Below are 15198 nucleotides of genomic sequence, written 5' to 3' on the forward strand. Positions count from 1 at the left end.
TATGTTTGTGTGTGTGATGCAAATCGCGTTACACTGAATGACTGACTCCGATGGGGATATCATATCGAAAATGATTTTTTGCTTGATTATTGAAAAGACTTGGAACGTAGAATAACTAATGTGATATACTAGTCATCGTCGAGAGACATGGATAATGTTACTGTGAGTATTTATATATATTATTTGCTATAAACAGACATTTTATAAAACTCATATTACTTTTAAAAGTATCGTTTTAATTTAGTACTCATTGAAATAATAATTATTATTTATTTGTATTTCGTGTTTTAACACAGCTGGAAAATAATATACTGTTAATGGATGAAAGAGGTTTCATCTTTTGAGACATTGTAACCTTATATTTTGTACTATTTTTAGGGTATAATACGGGCAATATGCAAAGGATTTGCAGATAGTTTGAAAGGTGCTATAGTACTCTTTTATTTGGATAAGCAAATCAATGAGAAGATTGCAAAATCTTTACCATCTGCCCCTGTGGTTAGAAGAAGAGAGAGCAGCTTGACTAATAGTCCAATTAAACGCAATGATCAACCAAAGTAATTCCCATTTGCCAGCTTACAAATGATCATTAACTATTATCAATTCTCAATTTATTTTAGGAAATCCAAAATTTTGAAACGCACAATACAATGCTGTGTATTAAATGGGGGCATATTTTGGGCAAGCATTTTAATTTTTGAATGTTTATTACTCCCATTTTTAAAATATTTGCTGTCAATTATATTCGGTCATTCTTCAACAATGAGCATGACAGTTTGGTCTTGGACACAACCATTTTTATCATTCATGTTTGGTTCAGTTTGGGTGTTGCCTTTATTCCTTTTAAGTCGCATAGTCAATAGCTTGTGGTTTCAAGTAAGTATTAAAATTTATCTGGAGAAAATTTGTGTAAAACATCTTAAATCTATAATTTTGCAGGACATTGCTGACAGTGCATATAGATACCGACAGGGAAGACCTCTGCCATTATCCAGCGTCAGCAAATTAATTGCTGATACCCTTTTTAGCATCTTGGTGCAAGCATTATTTTTAGGGCAAGGTATGCTGGTATCCAAAGTACCATTACCTCCCTTGGGTGATATTCTTGCCCTAATTCACATGTGCCTTTTATATGCTCTCTATGCTTTTGAATATAAGTGGTTTAACATGGGATGGGAGCTACATAGACGGCTCACATTCATTGAAGGCAACTGGCCCTACTTTGTGGGATTTGGTTTACCATTAGCGGTACTTACACAACTGCCCAACTCATATTTTATAAGGTAACATAAATTATTTAATTAACATTGTGCTCTGTTGGTTTATATGTTATATATTATGTCAATTACTTTAGTGGCTGTGTTTTTTCTATACTGTTTCCATTATTTATTATAAGTGGAAATGAAGCAGAGCCTGTCACAAGAGTTTGGTAAGTTTCATTTATATAAAATGAAATGATCTATTACCCTTTGTTAATTAAACAAAAATTAAATTAATGTTTCCTTTTTTTAGTGATTATCCACTAAAATTATTTTCTCCAGTGATTGCCATTGCTAATACAATTTTCAATAAAACTATTGGACCTGCCAAAAAACGGTGACGTTGAAGAAAATAGTTAATTTTTTTTATCTATATACTGAATTTTAGTGGGTTTTCTTATATTTATCTTAAGAAACTGGGAAAGTTTTTGTTGTCTTGTATAAAAGCATTTTATTGTGCTGTGCAATTTTAATCAGTAAGATATTTGAGATTGAGAGAATAGGAAAGGGGTTAATTTTATGTACTATTGCCAAAATAATTAATTGTAGATCAGTTATCTAAATTATATATTTTAGGTAAACAAATATTTTTGAATAATGTGGAGTGCATTTTTTATCATATATATCTTTTTTGGCATAGGATTTAAAAGGTAGCTAATCATATTTACCAGGGGGTTAATACTTAAAATTTAATTATATGTTATAGAGAAATTGAAATCTAATTTTACCAATTTAAATTTCTCTGTGACAAATGATTAATTTATCAATAATCAATTTTTAGAAAGTTAATATTGAAAATTTTATACTTTTTCTATGAATTAAAATACATACAGTTTAAATAACAAATAAATATTGTATACAATCTAATGATTTAAAGACTTTGTAAACATAATACTTAAGGCTAATATTGTTAATTATATGGTAATGCTATTTTTTCTTTCATGCAATCTTTACGTGATATAGTAATAAGTAAATTATTCAAATAAGTTTGAAGATACTGTTATATGATTTTATTTTAAAAAATGTATAATATGGAACTTATTGAAAAGATACAATGACTAATATGATTAAGATTTTATATTTACAAACAAATTGATCTATTATGGAATTTGACTATGGATAATGATTTTTTATAATTTAGCAGAAAACTTTACTATGTACTTAGAAAATATTTTAAACTCACATGACAGCTGTATGAATACAAAATTATTATTTATACTTTGTTGATTGTTTTCTTTCTAATATTTCACAAGCTCAGTACTCTTCATTACAGAGCTGTTATTTCAACTGCATGTTTAAATAATTTATTAGTAAAATATACTGCAAGCAACTAATCACTGAAGATTTTCCTTCTAAATCTATATTTAGTTATTTAGGTTTTGAAATTGAAGAAACTAAATTGTACTAAGTTGTGTTTCTATTTTAGTGATAAGAATACATAATTTAGTATCACAAAAACAATACTTTATTATTGCGCATATTTTGAGATATATACTACTTAAAGCTAGTCCTACATATGCAATAAAATTATTGAGTATGAATAAGATTTTTTTAAGGAAAGATCCTAGTGATCTTTTTTAACGGATGCAACGTATATAGTACAAATGCTTAAGTGTAGTTTTATCATTTCCCTGATTCGCGGTCACACATCTTACGGTTTGTGACTTTTACGATTTTTAATATATATTACCTTACATAAAAGTATATTTTTAAACATTTTTACCGAACAATATAATATTTTAAACCAGCGCAAATTGTATTGAAAAGTCTTGTCATTAAATGAAATATATCTAGTAACCATATCTGTAAATTATGGTTTCATTATTCTATAATATTGTTTAGTTTATAATTATGGTCATGCTAATAATTCTTGGAGAGCAAGTAAGTCGTGATCCGCTGGTTCTTCTTTTATTTTATAGGAACTGGTAAGGGCATAATGCCTGTGAAGCGCATTAAATCCAAGTCCCGGATCGGTTTCTTCCTCAGTTATTGGACTTGCCCCTCTATCAATAATATGATTTTTGCTGACTTCAAATCGCTGTTGTTTATATGAGGCTAGTTTTCGTGTCCCAGGAGAGCTTTGAATTAAATTTTGTATAGTTGGATGGGAAATTCCAAAAAAGTTTGCCCCTTTTGGAGGTATAGAACGAAGCACTGGAGAAATGGCTGCCAGTAATCTTGAATGACATTCATCCGGGCTGGATCCAACAAGTGGTTGGTCAAGATCATTATCAGACACAATCTCAAATCTGTAAGTGATTTAAAATGATTGAATTATGTTTAAAATTTATTAGTGAGAAAATAAATAAAACAAAATATCAACCGTGGCTTTGGTCCTCCATCAAGTATTTTACAAGTATATAAGCTTTTACTTCTTACGTCTCTTAAGCTAGCATATATTCTGGTACTACAATATCCTACAGGATAAATTAAATCCTCTGTGTGATATGCGTGTCTATCAAATACCACTTCACCTAGAGAGTATACTGTAAGATCATTTAAAGATATAGGAAATATGGGCCTTCCATGAATATCTAATGGAATTAATTGTACTACTCTTCTTGCAGCTTTATTATATCGTTTTGCTTTATTTTTTGGCTCTGTGAAAAAAATTGATTGTCAATGAAAGATTAAGAGAATTTTTTTCTTTATTAATGTACCTGAGCTCTCTGTTGAATTTCTTTTCTTTACAGACTTTTTGGGTGTTATTCCTTCCATGTTAAAGTTGGGAGTATTAATATTATTTGATTGTGCTTTAGCTAGAAGTGTTGCTGGATCTCCTTCACCTTGTTGCTGGCATAATTTTCGTAGAAGAAATAATCGTTCCTCTTTAACCACCATAAGATTTTCCTGCATATGAGCTACTTGGTCACACAATGCTGCATTTTCCTAAAAGCAGTTTATTATTAAAGCTGTGCATTTATCTAATTTTATTGATTTAAGGGCAATCATGATTTACTAGATGCTACTTAAAAATGATTAATTATGCTTAATGTGTATGTTCTAATAACTATCAAAAATTAGCATGTATAAATAACATTTCAGCTATATGTTCTTTAGAGATAAAACAATCTTTTATTAAAAATAAACGTCAAAAGCACGTGTTATAAATTACTATTGACAGCTATGTTTAGTACTTACAAAGACTGTATCTTTGATAATTCTTTTCAACTTCCTGTATTTTTTCTTATATTTTAAGTTTTGCTGAAGTTCTGAATTTTTATTATAATCGTTGTAATAGCTGCTATAAGAATGTGCCATAATTTTCGATTGTTACAATTGCATAAATATTATTCTAAGTTAATAATAGATGGAATGATTTCCTTCGTAGGTTATGTTTTGCTGCGATTAGCTTTAATTGTATTTTTTTAACTGATCAAATTGACTTTGATTCAAATGTTTTTGTATGTGGAGTACGAAAAAAAATGTTCAACTATATCAGGAAATTAATATAATATAATTTCGAGGTTGAAAAAAAGCATTTGAAAAACAAAGTATTGTAATCATCACTGACGCTAAAAATTCTAGTTTTTAAGGCGGCATTTATGATGTTCGATGGAGAATTATGAACTTTGTTAAGGTACGAAAATTAAAAGTAAAAAATATTATGTGGATAAGAAAAATAATTATAATTTAGTTATAAAACAATAGTTTCCTGATATTTTTATCAATATATACTTTTTTATTAAAGTTGTATGTAAAATAAAAACGAGCAAGAATAAATTAAAAAATAATATGAACAGGTAAATGATTATAGTGTGTGAATGAAAATTCGGATTGGTAGAAAAAATATGGAGCGTTGTGCGAGACGATTAAGGTGTGCTTTGTATTTTTCTCTGAAATTGAAATGGAGAGCAGCGGCTGTTTTGTAATAAATGTTGATTATTATCTGAGCTTTGCGCAATTGCTGGTTCAGCCTTCAGTGAGCTCAACTCAGCCTGTTCAGTCACGAATGGTTTGTAGCAGTTTGTAGAAATTCACTTCGTTCAAACAGCCAATCAGCTAATGGAGTAACGAGTTGAATGGTGGTCTAGGCCACTTAATTTTTTTCTTTTTTTCTTTTTTAAACAATATTGAGAATCTCACATCATATATTCACGTATTACTCAAATTCCATTGTACTTCTTTGTAAAGATGATACCGATAAAGATAGCCTATCTTCATATGTTCCATTTATTTTTGTGCGCAACACTGGTCCTAACCTCATCTGTCAACAGTGATGCAAAAACAAGCAAAGATGAGAAATTTGGATTAAACAAATCAACAATTTCTACGGTAAACACCTTAACGATTAAAACAATTTAATAATTACATAAATTATTATTGCTATTTTTACTTTATCTGTATCATATATTGTAGACTACTGAAGATGTGTCAATAATAATGAGTGAAGGAGGCCCTGTAAGAAGTATTATTATCTCATCAGAAATAACTACTCAAGTACCAGTTAAAACTAATGTAAGCAATGTAGTTGGAAGTTTGGATGTAAACTCTACTGAAATTAAAAAAGACCCAGACTCTATTGGTCAAAGAGTATTTGCAAGAAAAGGAGTAAGCTTAGATAATGCAGAGAAGATAAATTCTACGACTATGGTAAAAAATAATCATTTGAATACTACAGAAACTGTTTCAAGTACTATTACCCCTAGTCCAATTAAAAGAAATGTAACTACAACAACTTTTGACAATAAGAGAAACAATGCTACAAATATTGTTTCAACAAGTACTAATATTACAATTGAAAATAGTACTAAAGCTGCAACTCATGCTTTAAAAAAGCCTAAGCCAAAACCCACAGTTACTGTAGTTGGCAAACCAATGGTTGACGAAGACAAACCTATACCAACAACACCAACGAAAAGCTTACCACCAGGGCAGCCTAGAAAAATTGATTATATTATTCCCACTGTCATAAGTATGATTGCTATACCTATTTTATGTGCTACAACATATATTATATACAAACAAGGAAGAGATTGTTGGGATAAAAGACATTACCGAAGAATGGACTTCCTTATTGATGGGATGTATAATGATTAATTATATTGTAATGAATATAAGAGAGTGAGAAGTACTGTTGAATACTCAAATAAGAACAATGTAAATACGCATATATATATAAAATAATTATGCAAAAAAATTAACAGCCATTACCTACTGAACAATGATGATACATATCAATCATTACTCAGTATATAATATGACTTATAAAAATTTATTTTGAGAAATTTTATTAAAATTAATGAAGTTTGTTAATGACATATCAAAATGTGTAACAACAGTTTTAATATGTGCTGTTATGCTATGAGTTCTATTGACTCAAGCTTATTACTAAATGTGTATGAGAAAGTTTGTTTGCTATATCTAAAGCTTTGATTGTGAAATGAAAAATTTAATATTGAATTTTTTAAAAACGGTGTTTTTCACAGAAGTACGGGTTTTTTGAAGAAAATGTTGAATTGGTCTTTACCATTAATATTTATGTAAATAAAAACCAGAGTTATTGTAGTATAGATTTGTACAATAGAAAATATTTCATAAGTTAGTAAAAGGACGTATGAGGTATCACGTATTTGCTTAAGAAAAAATAGGCAATAATACTGATGGAGATTTTTTTAAATACAAAGAATTCAAAGATAGGAATATGTATTAAAGTAATGAAAAGCAATTTTTATAATGTTTAATTATACTAGAGCTATCAATAACATAGCTCTGTATAAAAGTCTGTGAAGTATGAAGAACAATCAATGCTAATCCTCACCCGCGTATTCCGTCAATGAGCATTTATTTAAAATAAGTATTGGTATTTTAAAATACTCTTACATTAGGATGCCCTAAGCTGTTTAATTCATAATGAGATTTAAAAAAATGAATGCTTTAATTTTCGTTTATTAAAACACTTTAACCATACATTTAATAAAATCATGAGCAATTTTTCGTTTGTATTTAAAACCTATTCAAATATCATGCAATAATACTTTTTCAGCAAACATCGATATTAAACAAGTTCATAAATTTCCAAAAATTAAATAAACATTGGTAAAGCTTGGAGACTGTTGCTTCTGAAGTCTAGGGCACAGATGCTGATTTTTTCTTGGTGTATTGTGTAATAAAAATTATATTTTGTTAAAATATTTTAAAGCAATAATTGTAATTATTTTTTATATACTATATTGTATAATTAAAGCAATGTAACGATAATGTACATGAAATAAATGCAGTTACAAGTGAAACTGATTTTCGTGAGATATATCCCAATTGTAAAAGCGATTTGTATACAAATGATATGTTTTCTTATTATATAAAACTTGATTAAGTTTCTTTATAATTACACTTAAATGCGATGATGTTAGCAGTTGAACTTGATACACTCACAATAATCGACAAATAACTAAATCGCGTAAAAGGTAAAAGTGCAATGGTGTTTCTTTTTGCGCACACGTATTGTAGTATACTGTTCAAAAAATAATGGTAAATAATGAAAAACTTACTTGCCATCCTAAGGTATAATTTTATAGCTCTATTTTCTATGCTACGTGACTATGATTGACCAAAGAAATAAACAAAAATATAATTCATATGATATGTGTTTCGCTTTTCTGCGAACACCGAATTTTATTATAATATATAACATTATTTTAGTTTTAGGATACTTATCTGCTCCACGAACTAATACAATTAAAATAGTAATATTATATATATATATATATATATGTATATATGTATATATGTATAATACACTCAAGAAAAACTATGTATATACTCTGATTTATATAGAGAAGACTCAGAGGACAGGTGATGTATATTTTTGTTGTCTTTTTACATAGAACCAAATACAAAAATAGTATTTGATATATAGAACCTTTGTATCTCTGGTATATTATCACATTATAAAATAATACATAGATTAGTTGCTCTCAAACTACTACAAAGAGTCCATATTAAAAGTAGCCGCTGTAGGGTCGTAGACCCAAGTACTCATCAAAGAGCATTAAAAAATTATTTAAAAAAAGAACGTCATATCCCAAAAGCTCAGCACTTACAAATCATAGAATATTATATATACATACAGAATATTAATACACAGGATTTGATGCACGTTACTTGAAATGCAAAACCAGAGCTGTTCGATAGCAAAAATTTAGGGAAAGGATTACACATGATACAAAAGGAATGAATTATGTTGCAGGTTCGTGGATAGACGGATATTTATAAATCTATCGTTGAAAAAGGTCAACGGCGATAAGATAACAAGTTCGCACTGGCCGCAATATATTATGTAAGAATGTAAACACACATGCATCCTGCTATACATTCGGTTGATTTTCATCGACCACGATAAGAGCTCCAAAAATTGTGCTCAACAGAGACGTCGAAGATGATCCTTTTGGAAAGACAGTGTGGACCACGATTCGTTACTATCAAAGTTCTTCGTTTGGTTTTATGAAAGGTGCAACAGGCGTTTCGTCACTTGTTGATTCTGTGTAAACTATAGAAGGTTGACGCATTACTATATATCGATTAGCTTACATATTCAACGCTTATTAATTTCGATTAAAACTCTATAGCTGCAGAATCTTGGACGAGGCCAAACTCTATTTCGATTTGTATTTAACCTCATCAGGATAGGCTTCTCTCGCAGGAGTTAGACTGAGCATCATTACGTGACGGGCGTACGCCCTTGAATTCCGGAAATGGGTGTCGGTACCATGAAGACGGTCGAGGACACCGAGAACACCGAAACATTGATTGAACCTGCGAAATGTCCAACGAAATAAAATTTGTGTGGACAAATAAAGAATTATATATGTAGGGCTTCTATTCGTGTATAAAAATGCGAGTGATTTTGGTACCCACTTAAGATGGTGGAAATCATGAGCTTCCGGTGAGGGGAAGAAAGGTAGATGGTAGCCAGAATGTGCGTTGAGAGTTGAAAGAATGGCCAATGAGAACCAGAGCCAGGCAGTTGCCACGTGGGAGCCTACGAGGAAGACTCCCAGGAAAGGCGGAAGTAGATTGGAACCAATGTGCTCTAGTGGATGGCAATACATGGCTGTAACTGCAACTGGTGCTGTCCACTCGTGATGCTGCTTGTGAATGTATTTGTACAAATATCGCCCATGCAAGAATCTGTTGGACAGAAATATTAATATAATATTAATCTACTTGTACAATCATTAAAAATAATGTATATTAAACGATGAAAAATTATAAATCTCTCAGGATTACTTTATTAGCCCTTAATTGACATATTTTAATTTTACAACACAACGAACACACTGGGTCAAATTGATCCAGCACAGTTTGAGTGCTTATAAAATTATAAGAAAACGCTTATTACCAGACTGAAAAAATTCATAAACATTTATTTATCTAGAATGGTGGAAGAGCAGTGTTTAATTGTATATAAATGGAAATTATTTGAAGTTTATAAAAATATAAACATGAAAAAATGCTATTTTTTTTTAACAAAACTACTGCTAACTGTTCTAGTTTTTAATATTTTTACTAAAAAATTTAGTAGTATAATTATAAAATGATAAACTTTTAACTAAAATTATTGACAATAGTAACGAATATTTAAAAAAGTATATTTAATCGAATGAACAACTGTACGATTTTTATAGAATAAAAAAAGATAAAGTTTACATTGATGGCACTTGGCCTACAGGCGTGGTAGCATCTGCAATTGGAAGACTTAAACAACCAATAGACTACGTCATAAATATTAAATCTACAATTTGAAAGGGTTAAAATTGCGACGCAAAATTTTTATGAGTCATTTAAACTTAAAGTGCCTTTTAAGGGTTGACAGAGCTTAACAGGCAAGTTACCTATGGGAATAATAGAATCCAATTTCTTCGAATAAAATGTGAATTGCGATTTCAGCGAGTACCCAGTGGAAAGTTGGCAGCTCCCTGACGGAAGGGTAACCACGCCATTCCATCAGAAGATAACTGCAGTATGCCAATGGGAGTCCTACGACGATTTGATTGAACAGCACCTGAGCTATAACTTTACACAAATCCATTTTGTCGACTGGTTCATTTGTGCCTGGCTGAATTTTGTATTTGCGTAGTGCTACTGGCCGATTTGTTAAATCCAAAATCATATAAATGCCTCCTACCACCCAATAAACGACAAAAGTCCACGCTATTGAACCTTGAAGAAAAAGAAAAACAATATTAATCACTGATATAAAAATTAAAAAAAATAATTGTTCACGCAGTAGCACACTTTTTCCATATTTTTTGAGCAAAGATGCAAACTTCTCTAATTATGTTAAAATGTTTGCTTTTGACATACCAAAGACCCATAGTGTAACGGGATCGTCACCGATTTTGTCGAGTATCTTGTCCCACTGTGCTTGCCAGAAGTCTCCCGAGGCTCCCCAAAACCTCTGCAAATGCCTGAAGCAAAAAGAAGAGAAATTCAACGAACGAAGATTTTTCGAGCTCGAAGCTGAGAGTTTGCAATTTCCTCGAGTGTCTCAACCCAGATTCGACAAAAGTCGTTCCTGCTTGGGTTATATTTAGCAAAATAGAAAACATATCTTCGTGTGCCTTATCGACGCATTTATCACTAGCGATCGACACAGTGCATTTGTGTACATATGTGTGTAATCCAGGATTATACCATTTTAACGTAAACACATTAGCTGAAATAATTTAAAAATCAATGAGAAACGTGAAAACTCGTTAAAATATTTTTTAACAATTCTACAAAAATTACTAAAACCCTCATGCACACATATACAAAAATTATAAGCCTAAAAAAAATTGTAAAAATAGATACAAAGTATATCGAGTAAAAATTGCACAAATATATTTTGCAATTACAAAAATATTTGTTATTGACCAGTGTGCACGGAGTTTAGGAATAATAGTACAAAAATAGGATTGTTGAGGATGCAAGAGATGAGTCGTCGATGATAACTAAAATTTGTTTACCATGTTAGAGAGTTGCACACAGCTGCGAATCCGATTACCACGGTTCCAATAACGAATAGGACACTTCGTAAACTGGATAGCAAGGTTGGGGGTGTTTGGTGCTTGTTTCCATTCCCCGTTGGATTTGTTGCTGAAAAAAAAGGACAAATAAGATTCGATTGAGACAACAATTTAATTTATTTCCAATAACATTTTTTCTTCGTCGATTTGCACAATTTTTCTGCGAACGATTAGCCTCGTTTTGATCGCAATTGAGAAGGCTCGAGTTATATGTTTATTGTAAACATTTATGCAAACACAAAGCTAACTCGCGTCCTTTTATTTTTATCTTTTCAACGGAACATCGTTAAGCAAATACTCCTTGACTGAAAGTTTTATCTCTGTTACCGATAACGTGCAAGATTATTTAAACTGAAACATATATATATATATATATATATACATAGTATACTATATATAAGATTAGCGTGTGCTTTGTTCCACAATGATTCATTATTCTGTGGCAAAGATAATGATCCTTTGAACACGGAGACCTTGAACTAGAATCATTGCAAATTGGGCGTGTTAAGTTGAAATTCTGTAAAAATGAATGAACGAGAATTTACACTGATGGAATTTTTTTAAAACAATATAATTGTTTATATATGTATATTTGTATTAAAGTACGTAAAATTGAATATCGAGGAAAAAAATAAAAATTTAGAATTGCATAAACAATTTCAGTTTACAGTATAATATCTGAAATTTATTTATAAAATAGGAGAGATAATTTTCATATGGATACGAAACTATCAAGCAAAATTTCATATCGAATTTCTTCATTGAAATCAATCTCATTGTTGTTCTCCAACGTCGCCTATCGAATCTGCGTTTCCTACTGAAACTGAACTATCGAACTTCCATCGTTTAATTGTATATTCTTGTTTGCCAGACAGCTCCACTAAGGCTCTTCTTTAAATTGCTCGCAAATAACGAAAAAGACTATTATTTATATTCACCGACCGAATGCTTCTTATATAAACGACTCTCCTGGTATTATTCGATGAATTTATTAATAGAATTAATCAGGATTTCTGTATTAATATTTCTAAATTCACTATAATTCAAATAAATATAGTCCAAAATTAATTCACGTTGAAAAATAAGTGTATAATATTTTCAGTATTATTCCTAGCATAATAAAAACTAATCATTACAGATAAATATTTAAACTATAAAATTGCAATAAATTACCGAAGATTATTCTAACAGTAATTTATTATCGTTTTCGATCGAGTCAAAACTATAAAATATAAACCATTGGCTATCTTTGGATCGTTTGATTGATTTAATAATAAAACATGTTTGGCACGTGTGAATATTCGACGAAAGAGGGTTATATCGTCTTTGGAGAGAAGGTTACGTCATTTCGTTTACAGTTATGAAAAAAAAGAACAGAAAACTGTTGACTTGCGTTAATTTTTCTTTCGCAATTGATTACTTCACTGTAAATAAGTGGCATTGTATAAATAGATAATGTTGCAGGGGGACCCTTAAAAATCTCTTATCGCGAGAAACAACAATGTTTGCATAAACAAATGCGAGTGCTAGGATCTCCGAGAAAGTCTCCAGAGTCTCGTGGTGGAATACTTGAAATGAAGACATAAATGAAGGCAGGAAAACGAATACTGTTGCATGGAGAGTTGAATTTTCGTTGGGTTATCGTGAAAATGGGGAAAACTTGGAAATTCTAAACGAAACTTTCTTCTACTTTATTTGACTCGTTCCTCGAATGGGTATATAGGGTGTACCACTGAAGTTGCACAAAAACACGAACGTAAACACTCATTTAACTTAGAAACTTTAAGAGATATAAACTTTGTTTACGATGTATCAGATGGTAAATGAGTATCAGTTTCTAAAAAGTGTCTTCGGAAAAATTTATATCTTTTATTGTTAAGGAAATAAATCGAAGTTTTACGTCTATGCTCTGTTTTGTTTTTAATCACACACGCACACACACACGGTATATACGTATTTAGTGAAGCGAACGTTGGCTACAGTAAACTTGGCAAACGAGGTTCAAAAAACTTTCCAATGTGTCAAATTCAGTCCAGGGATGTTTCTATAGTGCCAAAAACGTTCCTGAAACGTTCTAAAGTGTCATATTGATACCGGGAACGTTTCAGGAACGTTCCTGATGCTATACGTGCTTGAAGGTTATGTTTCTTTTGGGATATAGCAGTGCAATAAGTTAGAATGAGAAATCAATTTATCTTGCTCGAAAATATTTCAGCAGTGCAGTGAAAAACGACAGATCCTTTGAAAGATCGAGGCAAAAATACATGCTGTATGCTTTCGTGTAGTCAGGTGCAGTTCAAAGGTCAAACGTAAAAACATAAATAAGCCACTGTAGCGAATCGCGTTTACCTTGGACTTTTCCCCCTTTTTTAATCGAGTTTTCAGGATGAAAAACAGGAGTGAAAATCAGAAATAATATCAATAACAATAAAAGTGACAAAAGAAAGTCGAAATAAAATCACTGTAGGAACTTTTCCAATTTTCTTAGTGCGCTATCCGGATGATACCATAAGCAGTATAAAAGTTGTTAAATAAGAACAATAAATACAACGAAAGAACGAAACATCGAAGATCACTGGTAACAAGTTTAGTTAATTTAGGACGCAGTTGGATAGAGTTTTTCCGATTTTTTCATTTCACGCAAATGAAAATTGCAGCTGCACTAATGATGAAAATAATACAATCGTAAATGGAAAGATGATAAAAAATTTACCCGGTAACTCACGTTTATCTTGAACACAACTGCCTCGAGTTTTTCCGAATTTCTTTTAACGTAGGTGAAAATTGCAGTCGCACTAACGATAAAAAAAAGAAATAGTAAATAGAAAAAATGAATGTATAATCACTCTAAACTCACATTTATCTTGAACGTAGTTGCACTGAGCCTTCCCGATTTTCTTGTTACGTTTTCGGAACATGACGCGTTCGAGCGAGACGATCAACTGAGTAGTGAGTGAGTAGCACGCAAGAATGGTAAGAAAGAGTCGCGCGGAAACTGGTTTCGCGGTTGCTTCGCTTCGGGGAAGAGAGAACGGTTGGAGAAAAAAGTGGAGAGCGAATATACAAAAGTCAACTGTGTCGAAGGTACATACATGGCACGCGTTGCAAGAATAAATACGTCGAGTTAAACGTGCCTGGAGTCCAAACTTTGACGCGATTGTGGGTGGGGGGGGGGGGGGGGGGGATCCAGCTGGGATCTTTCCTCAGTTTTAAGCGCTTAAACGAGGAGACGAGCCAGTCCCTTCCACTTTCCGATTTGCGTTCACCGACTACTGACTGTTGAGACTTGAGTGGTGTACACAGTTAGTCGCCGATCATTTCTTCCTCTATCCAATATTTGTCTCCTTCTCTTATCCCCCCCTCCCCTCTTCCGTCACACTCATCACAATGTTTCGCTAATCACGCGCTACTTAATTGCGGTCATAGCCCCACAATTCGATTTTGTCCTGTCTACTCCCTCTGCCCCTTAAAATATAAACATTAACTTCCCTGAAATTTAAAAACAAAACTTTCAATTCTGCAGTTTTATTCTAAAATACTTTGCACCTTAATGATTGTAATTTTTTATGCGCCTGGGGTGTATCGTTAAAGATGACAATAAAACGATTTGCGCATTTAAGAGATAAGACAAAGTTCGTTTCAACCGTAACACGCCAGGTCGTCATCGACCTTAATAATATGATATGATATAAACGTAATAATGCACTTTTCAATTGCTTATAATTTCAACGCTCATTCTTATTCGGACCAAAGAGCTCCGATATCGCCCGGATGTCTTCAGAATGTTAAATTGCGCAGCTTGGAAAGAGCCTAAAGTGTATATTTTGCTGAAACGATAAAAAAAAGTTACAAATCCTAGCGATACAATAAATAAACAAATAAACTTGGTTTTCTATCATTTTTCTTTCTTTACCTTTTTCTATGTATTT

General features: G+C 31.5%; 4 protein-coding genes across 4 annotated transcripts; 2 read left to right on the forward strand and 2 right to left on the reverse strand.

Annotated features, from left to right (window-relative positions):
• The first annotated feature begins 6 nt into the window (after nucleotides 1–6).
• On the forward strand, nucleotides 7–2156 carry tank (EI24 domain-containing protein tank). The gene is made up of 6 exons (XM_066733987.1): nucleotides 7–162; nucleotides 379–557; nucleotides 621–876; nucleotides 940–1283; nucleotides 1355–1429; nucleotides 1513–2156. The coding sequence occupies exons 1-6, from the start codon at nucleotides 148–150 to the stop codon at nucleotides 1598–1600; spliced, it is 957 nt and encodes a 318-aa protein (XP_066590084.1). The 5' UTR covers nucleotides 7–147; the 3' UTR covers nucleotides 1601–2156.
• Nucleotides 2157–2331: 175 nt separating this feature from the next.
• On the reverse strand, nucleotides 2332–4996 carry LOC136777574 (transforming growth factor beta regulator 1). Its single transcript, XM_066733986.1, has 4 exons — nucleotides 4401–4996; nucleotides 3920–4148; nucleotides 3583–3859; nucleotides 2332–3508 (listed from the first exon to the last, which is right to left on the reverse strand). The coding sequence occupies exons 1-4, from the start codon at nucleotides 4518–4520 to the stop codon at nucleotides 3115–3117; spliced, it is 1020 nt and encodes a 339-aa protein (XP_066590083.1). The 5' UTR covers nucleotides 4521–4996; the 3' UTR covers nucleotides 2332–3114.
• Nucleotides 4997–5181: 185 nt separating this feature from the next.
• LOC136777578 (uncharacterized) lies at nucleotides 5182–7717 on the forward strand. The gene is made up of 2 exons (XM_066733988.1): nucleotides 5182–5534; nucleotides 5619–7717. The coding sequence occupies exons 1-2, from the start codon at nucleotides 5394–5396 to the stop codon at nucleotides 6297–6299; spliced, it is 822 nt and encodes a 273-aa protein (XP_066590085.1). The 5' UTR covers nucleotides 5182–5393; the 3' UTR covers nucleotides 6300–7717.
• Nucleotides 7718–8043: 326 nt separating this feature from the next.
• Nucleotides 8044–14391, reverse strand: LOC136777573 (fatty acid hydroxylase domain-containing protein 2). The gene is made up of 6 exons (XM_066733985.1): nucleotides 14127–14391; nucleotides 11210–11339; nucleotides 10566–10669; nucleotides 10094–10421; nucleotides 9117–9389; nucleotides 8044–9014 (listed from the first exon to the last, which is right to left on the reverse strand). Exons 1-6 carry the CDS (start codon nucleotides 14185–14187, stop codon nucleotides 8855–8857), a joined length of 1056 nt encoding a protein of 351 aa, XP_066590082.1. The 5' UTR covers nucleotides 14188–14391; the 3' UTR covers nucleotides 8044–8854.
• Between the last annotated feature and the right edge of the window lie 807 nt (nucleotides 14392–15198).

Source organism: Prorops nasuta, unplaced genomic scaffold (genome assembly GCF_024137725.1).
Source record: "Prorops nasuta isolate Cenicafe-Biocafe unplaced genomic scaffold, Cenicafe_Pnas_1.2 PNAS00011, whole genome shotgun sequence".
Classification (NCBI taxonomy): Eukaryota; Metazoa; Arthropoda; class Insecta; order Hymenoptera; family Bethylidae; genus Prorops; species Prorops nasuta.